The sequence below is a fragment of the Podarcis tiliguerta genome (genome assembly GCF_965153285.1).
Source record: "Podarcis tiliguerta genome assembly, chromosome: W".
Taxonomy (NCBI): domain Eukaryota; kingdom Metazoa; phylum Chordata; class Lepidosauria; order Squamata; family Lacertidae; genus Podarcis; species Podarcis tiliguerta.
Genome location: NC_139552.1, coordinates 13,040,970 through 13,050,662, shown reverse-complemented (window position 1 = coordinate 13,050,662; position 9,693 = coordinate 13,040,970). Strand labels below are relative to the sequence as shown.

Here is a 9,693-nt window from a genome sequence, read left to right as displayed (position 1 = left end):
AGCACCGTCCGTTAAGAGTTTGGGTGTAATCTTCGACACCTCCCTTTCCATGGAGGCGCAGATTGCAGCTACAACAAAGGCAGCATTTTTCCATCTCCGCCAAGCTAAGCAGTTGGCTCCTTACCTCTCTCGCCCTGACCTAGCCACTGTGATCCACGCGACGGTCACCTCCAGACTGGATTATTGTAACTCGCTCTACGTGGGGCTGCCCTGGAGACTGACCCAGAAACTCCAGCGGGTGCAGAATGCCGCAGCGAGACTCCTTACGGGGTCTTCGCTGCGAGATCACATTCACCCGGTGCTATACCAGCTGCACTGGCTCCCGGTGGAGTACAGGATCAGGTTTAAGGTGCTGGTTTTAACCTTTAAAGCCCTATACGGCCTAGGACCCTCGTACCTACGGGACCGCCTCTCCTGGTATGCCCCACAGAGAAACTTACGGTCTTCAAATAAAAACATCTTGAAGGTCCCAGGCCACAGAGAAGTTAGGCTGGCCTCAACTAGAGCCAGGGCTTTTTCGGCCGTGGCTCCGATCTGGTGGAACACTCTGTCACAAGAGACCAGGGCCCTGCGGGACTTGACATCTTTCCGCAGGGCCTGCAAGACAGAACTGTTCCACCAGGCCTTTGGCCAGGGCACAGCCTGACTCCCTCCATTGGCAATCTTCGCAGAGCTCTGGCCCAATGGTTGCCAGTGGCTTGAATTAATTAATTTTATAATGAATGATTTTAGGGTGTTGTTTGTACTGTTTTATTGTTGTTAGCCGCCCTGAGCCCGGCTTCGGCTGGGGAGGGCGGGATATAAATAAAATTTATTATTATTATTATTATTAACAGGCATATAAAAGTTATGACGCTGGAAGATGAGCCCCTCAGCTCGGAAGGCGTCCAACATGCTACTGGGGAAGAGCGGAGGACAAGTACAAGTAGATCCATAGCTGATGAAGCGGCTGGGCCAAAGCCGAAAGGACGCTCAGTTGTGGATATGCCTGGAAGCAAAAGGAAAGTCCAATGCTGTAAAGAAAAATATTGCATAGGAACCTGGAATGTAAGAACAATGAACCTGGGTAAGTTGGATGTGGTCAAAAATGAGATGGCAAGAATAAATATTGACATCCTGGGCATCAGTGAACTAAAATGGATGGGAATGGGCGAATTCAGTTCGGATGACTATCATATATACTACTGTGGGCAAGAATCCCATAAAAGAAATGGAGTGGCCCTCATAGTCAACAAAAGAGTGGCGAAAGCTGTACTGGGATGCAATCTCAAAAATGATAGAATGATCTCGATACGAATCCAAGGCAGACCTTTTTGTTACGATATAGAAGCAATGCGAGCTGCTTGCTTGAAAACAACATCACATGATGTTGGGACTGTCCATGGGAAACAGAGGGCACCGAAATTAGCTCAGAGTGTAATATGAGCTGGACAGGAAGTGTTTGTTCTCTTGACTGCTGGAGTTTGGAAAGAGCAGTCATGTTTTTTGTAACGCTGCAAAGACAGAAATAAAGGCATGTAAATACGTTTTCTGTCTATCTCTTTCCCCTGCCGGGGGGGGGGGGCAGGAAAGAGGGGGGGGGTGTTCTTCTCACGCTGAGAAGGATCGCCTATCGCGACCTCTGCCTGGATCTTGCCAGGAAAGCAGACAGGGAGGTCAACAGGAGACCAAGCCAGGTGCCTGGGAGAGTTGCCAGTTTCTCCTGATAAAGGCTTGATTTCCAACATCTGGTAGCAAAGAGCTGATGGTTTCGATCCATGAAAGCAGCAAGAGAGGTTGATGGATCGTACTTCATCCTCTGCAAGGAGATAAAGGAAGATATGGTAGCGAGCGGATGGGAAGCTACAAGAACGGCTTGTAAGCTAATTAGTGAGTCCGACTGCTTCCATAAATCTCTCCAGACAGATTTATGATCAAATGGTGTCCGGCACGCTTCCACTGCGCGCCTCTTCTAGGTCGTAAAACTCTTCAGCAGAGATTAGCACAGCGTCGCGTGTGATAAAGGCTGAATTAAAAGACGGCAGATTCTTTCCTTAAAGTCTTTTATAGTTCCGAAAACATAGACAAAAGTCCATCAGAGTTTAACTGCATCTTTTCCAGCTCTGCTCTCTTCGAGCTGGGCAGCTCAACTAACTGCTTTCACTTTCCCCCAGAACACAAAACAGCAAAGCAGGCAGTTACGTCACATCCTGCCTGATAAGCTCTGCCTCTCAGCTCCGAGGCACAGCAGCTTAACTCCTTGCTGCCCTCAACACAGCTGAGCACTGGAGGAATCATTTTTGCTGATAAGCTAACGAGCAACGGAACCCCTAAAGTATGCTGATTTTATGGGCTAAAAGGGTGAACACAGAATGAATCTTCTCTGGTTCACAAAAGCTGCTTTTTGGATAAAAAAACAACACTGAGAGAGAGCCACATTCTTCGCATTCCTGGGACTGATAAGGTTTGCTGCTCAAGCTTGGAATGTCCAGTTGGTAAGCAACGAGACGCCAGTCTTTTCAGCTACTTCGGAGATAGTTAGCTTGAAAAGGAAGTGGAAATTTACTGGGATGCAATCTCAAAAATGATAGAATGATCTCGATACGAATCCAAGGCAGACCTTTTAACATAACAATAATCCAAGTTTATGCACCAACTACTGGTGCTGAAGAAACTGAAATTGACCAATTCTATGAAGACTTACAACACCTTATAGAAGTGACACCAAAGAAGGATGTTCTTCTCATTATAGGGGATTGGAATGCTAAAGTAGGGAATCAAGAGATAAAAGGAACAAGTGGCAAATTTGGTCTTGGAATTCAAAACGAAGCAGGGCAAAGGCTAATAGAGTTCTGTCAAGAGAACAAGCTGGTCATCACAAGCACTCTTTTCCAACAACACAAGAGACGACTCTACACATGGACATCACCAGATGGGCAGCATCGAAATCAGATTGATTATATTCTCTGCAGCCAAAGATGGAGAAGCTCTATACAGTCAGCAAAAACAAGACCTGGAGCTGACTGTGGCTCAGATCATCAGCTTCTTATAGCAAAATTCAAGCTTAAACTGAAGAAAATAGGAAAAACCACTGGGCCGGTAAGATACAATCTAAACCAAATCCCTTATGAATACACAGTGGAAGTGAGGAACAGGTTTAAGGATTTAGATTTGCTGGACAGAGTGCCTGAAGAACTATGGATGGAGGCTGCCTCCCGCAGTTTGGTCAAACTCATGCTGGTAGCTTCGAGAACACTGTCCAACCATCTCGTCCTCTGTCGTCCCCTTCTCCTTGTGCCCTCCATCTTTCCCAGCATCAGGGGCTTTTCCAGGGAGTCTTCTCTTCTCATGAGGTGGCCAAAATATTGGAGCCTCAGCTTCAGGATCCATCCTTCCAGTGAGCACTCAGGGCTGATTTCCTTCAGAATGGATAGGTTTGATCTTCTTGCAGTCCATGGGACTATCAAGAGTCTCCTCCAGCACCATAATTCAAAAGCATCAATTCTTCGGCGATCAGCCTTCTTTATGGTCCAGCTCTCACTTCCATACATCACTACTGGGAAAACCATAGCTTTAACTATATGGACCTTTGTTGGCAAGGTGATGTCTCTGCTTTTTAAGATGCTGTCTAGGTTGGTCATTGCTTTTCTCCCAAGAAGCAGGCGTCTTTTAATTTCGTGACTGCTGTCACCATCTGCAGTGATCATGGAGCCCAAGAAAGTAAAATCTCTCACTGCCTCCATTTCTTCCCCTTCTATTTGCCAGGAGGTGATGGGACCAGTGGCCATGATCTTCGTTTTTTTGATGTTGAGCTTCAGACCATATTTTGCACTCTCCTCTTTCACCCTCAATAAAAGGTTCTTTAATTCCTCCTCACTTTCTGCCATCAAGGTTGTTTCATCTGCTTATCTGAGGTTGTTGATATTTCTTCCGGCAATCTTAATTCCAGCTAGGGATTCATCCAGCCCAGCCTTTCGCATGATGAATTCTGCATATAAGTTAAATAAGCAGGGAGACAAAATACAGCCTTGTCGTACTCCTTTCCCAATTTTGAACCACTCAGTTGTTCCATATCCAGTTCTAACTGTGGCTTCTTGTCCCACATAGAGATTTCTCAGGAGACAGATGAGGTGATCAGGCACTCCCATTTCTTTAAGAACTTGCCATAGTTTGCTGTGGTCGACACAGTCAAAGGCTTTTGCGTAGTCAATGAAGCAGAAGTAGATGTCTTTCTTGAATTCTCTAGCTTTCTCCATAATCCACCGCATGTTTGCAATTTGGTCTCTGGTTCCTCTGCCTCTTCTAAATCCAGCTTGCACTTCTGGGAGTTCTCGGTCCACATACTGCTTGAGCCTACCTTGTAGAATTTTAAGCATAAACAGGCGATTAGAACATTACAAACTCAATATTCTATGACAGTTAATGAGGAAATCAGCTGGAAAATAAAAAGAATGAAACAAAAATATTTTTATTTTTATTTTAGTGAAAGCAAGGAAGATCTTTATTTTTCTGTTGCAACAGAGTTCCAATACAGGTATGCGGGACCTTTTTTAAAAAATGTTTTTTATTAGGCATTTCAACATAACAATTTACCAAAAATACATCATCCTCACCCCCCCCCCATTTTTCCCCTCCCCCCTCCCCCAAAAGAAACCCCCCCCCCTCCCATCCCACCCTCCAGACTTCCCTCAGCTCCTCTCTCTGGTTTTTCAGCACATGTTATTCTCTGCATGTTGTAAAATTGTAAAGATCCTTAATTTATCTATCTATATATTACCAATAAAAAGTTTGTGTATGTTTATTCAAAACCTGCCAAGGAGTCCAGTTCATTTTGTTGTTTCTTTAAGTACTTTGTAAAGGGTTCCCATTATTCTTTAAAATCACAGTTGTCCTTATCACGTAGTTTGTGTGTCAATTTCGCCAATTCCACATAATCCATCGATTTTTCTTGCCACAGTTCCTTGGTCGGGATTTCTTCATTCTTCCATCCTTGTGCTATTAAGACTCTTGCCGCCGTTGTCGCATACATGAAGATGTTTTTCAATTTCCTTGGCAGGTCTTTTCCTACAATCCCTAACAAAAATGTTTCAGGCTTTTTTACAAATGTTAATTGGAACATTTTCTTCAACTCATTATATATCATTTCCCAGAAATTTTAAATTTTGCTACAATCCCACCACATATGGTAAAAAGTCCCTTCTTTTTCCTTACATTTCCAACATATATTTGAACCAGTTTTGTACATTCTTCCTATCTGCACTGGTGTTATATACCATCTATACATCATTTTCATGTAATTTTATTTCAACAAAGAGCAATCCGTAAATTTTAACTCAATTTTCCACAATCTTTCCCAGTCTTCAAACATTATATTGTGACCTATATCTTGTGCCCATTTAATCATAACTGATTTCACCTCTTCATCTTTTGTTTCCCATTCTAGCAGAATACTATATGCACCTTTCAGCAGCTTCACCTTCCCTTCTACAACTTCCTTTTGGAATCTAGATGTCGTATAAAAAACTGTCTTCTTTGTATATTTCATGTAATTGCCGATAGTGTAACCAACTCTGAAAGTGGTCTTTTATTTCCTCATAATCTCTTAATTTCCATTTTCCGTAAGCCACTTTCCTTTCTTTCCAAGTGGTTTGAGCAGTAAAGCTTCATGTGGTGAAAGCCACCAAGGGGTCTTCTGTTCTAAGAGATCTTTATATCTTTCCCATACTCTCATTACTGATTTCCTAATTATATGGTTATAGAAACTTTTATGTACCTTCCCTTTCCCATACCATAAGTATGCATGCCAGCCAAAGCTATTGTCATGTCCTTCCAATCCTAATGCTTCTTGCTTTTTCAGCTTCATGCAGTCCCTAATCCATACCAGGCATGCAGCTTCATAATACAATTTAAAGTCTGGGAGGGCAGAACCGCCTCTATCCTTTCCATCTGTAAGTATCTTATACAGTGGTACCTTGGGTTACATACGCTTCAGGTTACATGCGCTTCAGGTTACAGACTCCGCTAACCCAGAAATATTACCTCGGGTTAAGAACTTTGCTTCAGGATGAGAACAGAAATCGTGCAGCAGCGGCGCAGCGGCAGCAGGAGGCCCCATTAGCTAAAGTGGTGCTTCAGGTTAAGAACAGTTTCAGGTTAAGAACGGACCTCCGGAACGAATTAAGTACTTAACCCGAGGTACCACTGTATTGGCTAAGAATCTGTGTATACGGCCCTCCCCATTTCCTCTTAACCCATTCCTGCCCAGGAAATTAAGGGGGTATGGGACACATCTCTTCACTCTACCCACCGAAATGAACAAAAAGAAAGCTAAGATTAGGCAGGGAAAGAACCTGCTCTCAAGAAATAGCCCAGCCCTCCTCCCTTGCTTTTATCCACTCAGTTAAGAAAACCCACAGGGCTTAATTCGAGTGGTAGGGAGGAGGAAAAGAAAGAGAGGAAGGATCGCAGCTAGCAGTACGAGCAATACCACGCTTGCTACTACAGCATGCGATGTGCCTCATGATACCCACTACCAACACTTTGCGGAAAAGCCACAGCGCGGCGGTAGCCCCACCTCTTTACGTAAAGAAACGTTTCAACGGGCTGGAGCGTGAGGCTTCCCAACGAACCCGAGCCTCATCACTGGGCTCGAGAGATCCGCACCACTACCAACAGCAGACGCCCGGTAATATGATCACTTCCGGTAGGTCAGAAGGTAGGTGAAAAAGCAGAAGCGAGCGAGTTAATGTCTGTTTGTTTGAGTGAGCGGATGAGCGCGGAAAAGAGGGCAGCAGCCGGCTTGCCCACTGCATTTCTCCACACCCTAAGTGAGATTGCGGCCGAAAAACTTGAAGCTTTTTTCGAGCTACCCGGCAAATGTTTCTGGGGAGGGTGGACTCCCAGTATGCCGAGCGCCCGGATGTGCCGCCATCCTTTAGACTCACTTGTCACTGCGCTGATGTTTTGACAGTAACAAGGAGTGAGACAGAGCTAACTTCTTCCCCTCTCTGGATCGCGAAAGAGGTGGGGGGGGGGGGGAAAGGGGGCGTGACTCCTTTCTCCGCTGCCCCCTCAGGAGAGAGGCGGTTTCGGACAAGGAACCAGGCAGAGACTGAAAGAACCCTCCTTCTAGGAGCTGCGGATAGAACCTTGCAAGAGTCGGGGTAGGGTTGCCAGGGAGACCTTCCCGCCCCTTTGGGGGAAGCAAACATCTTAGACAGAAGGGCCAATAAGGGTTCCTCCTGAGAGGAAAGACAAGGGAGGGGATCCGTCTAACAAGGAAGCAGCTGTTCTCTCTTTGGACCTGGACCACAAGGCAGAGGTAATCTGACCTGCTCTGGGGGTCTTTTTGCATGTCCTTTACAGCAGAAGGATTTGATGCCATTCAGCCTGTTCACCTCACTGGTGTTTATGTTCCCCACAGGTTTCTCTCCCCCCCAGCAGCCGCAGCTCAGGAGGTCAGACCTGCCACTGATGTTAATAGCAGCAACTCCAAGAAGAGAAAACTAAATAGCAACAGTATCGAGTGAGAAGTTGAATCCATCTCCTCTTGCTCCTCCCTTCTTTCCAGAAGCAACTCCTCCATATCATCAATTATTACTACTACCACCTCCCTTTTTTCATCTGGGGTCTCTTCCAACCATCACCTGCAGAAGAAGTTGTGCTTTAAGGACTCATTGGACCTTTTTGGACTTGATGTGAAGATGGCCGAAGAGTCTTCCCAGCAGCAGCTCAAAAACAAAAGTCTCTTAATTTCCTCTGTAGCTGTGGGACATCACACAAATGGCCTGACCAAAGCTGCCTCCTCTACTGTCTCCAGTTTTGCCAATGGTAAACCTGGGTCATCCAAGAAGTTAGTGATCAAGAACTTTAAAGGTAACATGATGATGCCATTCTTTATCTCTGAAATATGTATCTACATGAGGGATGGCCTGTACAGTATATTGCAGAAATCTTGCGTGGGTGAGGTCTTATTCATTACACTGTGACATGGAATCCTTTGTTAGAGGAAGCCAGGCCACTTACCAGGTCTCTGTTACAACTTTATCTCCAAGTGTAGCCCTTTCTTTTTTGCTAAACCAAAAAACTGTCAGCTGCTCTTTCATATAGAATGCACAAAAGAGGCATGCTCTGTGGGGTTAAATCTCCATGTAACTGGTGACTAGAGGGGGAGGAACAGGGATTGTTTTTTCTTCTCCAGTGGCATTCAGAATTAAGCCAGTCCTCCTCAACATGGCCACACCCCTTCACTATTCATCCCTGCTCCAGGTTCCATTTCTTGCTGCAGTTTTAGTGTGTAATGGAATATGAAGTTTTTAAAAGTACAACAAAAAGAGAAAAAGTCAAGAGCAGCCTAATTTTAAATAGTTATAGATAGAAATTGTAACTTGGAAAAACCAAGTTTTTGTGAAGCTTTACAGCTCTATTCCATAAGTTAGTGGGTGGAGCGTCTCAAGCAAAGCTGTGTGCCATTCCCTGCGGCTGCATCATGCATGTGAGGACCTCTGCTCTGGAGTTAGTAGTACAGTACTTACACAGAATAGTGCAGAACATCCTTGACCCTCTCCTAAAACCATACACAGGAAATGAGGTGGCAGCACTTCATTCGTTTCCTTCTTCCTCAGTCGGTTTGGGGTAAAACATTAGAGATACAATCATCTCTACAAATGTAATTTGAATCAAGCACAGTTGTTTGCCAGAGGCAATTCATCTTGTGGGGAAGGGAAGGAGCCTATCCTTTTCTGGAATTTTGTGTTCCCCAAGATTTGTCTGCCTCCATAATTTGAGAACCTGTCAGGGTCTTCTAAAGTGACAAAATATGGACAGATGCAAAAATATTCCCTCTGGTGTTTGGTTGAGTCCCAGGTAAAAGGACAGGCAGAAAATGAGAGGGAGCTGAAGTTGATCTTGGCTGAACCCTCAGAATTTTACAGCATGATGTAATTAGGGTGTTAAATTGGGAATGTGGAGTTCCTTCGATAAATTGAACTTCAGCTAAGAAAAGACCATGAACTGCTATTCTTTGGTTAATTCTGGTACCTTTATGGGTAAGAGGGGGAAAGCTTAGAGTGATACCTGCTCATACCTGTAAAGCAGGTGTGAATATGTTTTTCTTTGGCATTGAAGATCTTTGTTGTATCCTGTTTGGAAAAATCCCTTGTGTCTTTAAATATGTCTCATAAGACAGTTTTGCCTCTTAAGCACATTAGTTAACTTATTTATTTTAAAAGAAAGTATCTTAAGTATCTTATTTCAGGGAATGACAGCTAATTACAATATCTTGGTGGGGTGGTTTGTTTCTTTCCTTCACTCTATTAAAAAAAGCAATACAGGTGGTCCTTATTTTTGTAATTTTGGCCTCACCATCATAAGCACATTCCTGTTTGTGTACCCTAGAAGTGCATATCAAGTTGCCTTTTGTTAAACAATGTTTGCCTTTCCCAGACACTTCCACTCATTTTAAAAAAAAAATCTGCTTCTGACTGGTAAATGTGAATCCTGCAGATGTATTTCCTGACTCATATGTAAATCCCGTTCTTATTGAGCACCTATTTGATTCTTTTTTTGCTCCTTTTGGGCAAATGTCTCAGTGTCAAATTAATGGTACCACGCATGTGCTGTGAATTTGCGGCTTAGTCATGCTGGCCACATGACCTGGAAGCTGTACGCCGGCTTCCTCGGCCAATAAAGCGAGATGAGCGCTGCAACCCCAGA

General features: G+C 44.3%; 1 protein-coding gene across 3 annotated transcripts in view; it reads left to right on the top strand.

Moving 5' to 3' along the window:
• Nucleotides 1-6,706: 6,706 nt before the first annotated feature.
• Nucleotides 6,707-9,693, top strand: part of LOC310668830 (cullin-4B) — a 141,632-nt gene continuing 138,645 nt past the window's right edge. For 2 of the 3 annotated variants that reach the window (XM_083422161.1, XM_083422159.1), the window contains exons 1-2: nucleotides 6,707-7,300; nucleotides 7,403-7,854. Coding sequence is in view for 2 of the 3 variants with exons in the window: in XM_083422159.1 (XP_083278285.1) it covers nucleotides 7,683-7,854 (172 nt within the window). In the remaining variant the exon portion in view is untranslated. Of the gene's footprint in view, nucleotides 7,322-7,402; nucleotides 7,855-9,693 lie in introns of all 3 variants that reach the window. The other variant, XM_083422160.1, reaches the window with a different exon arrangement.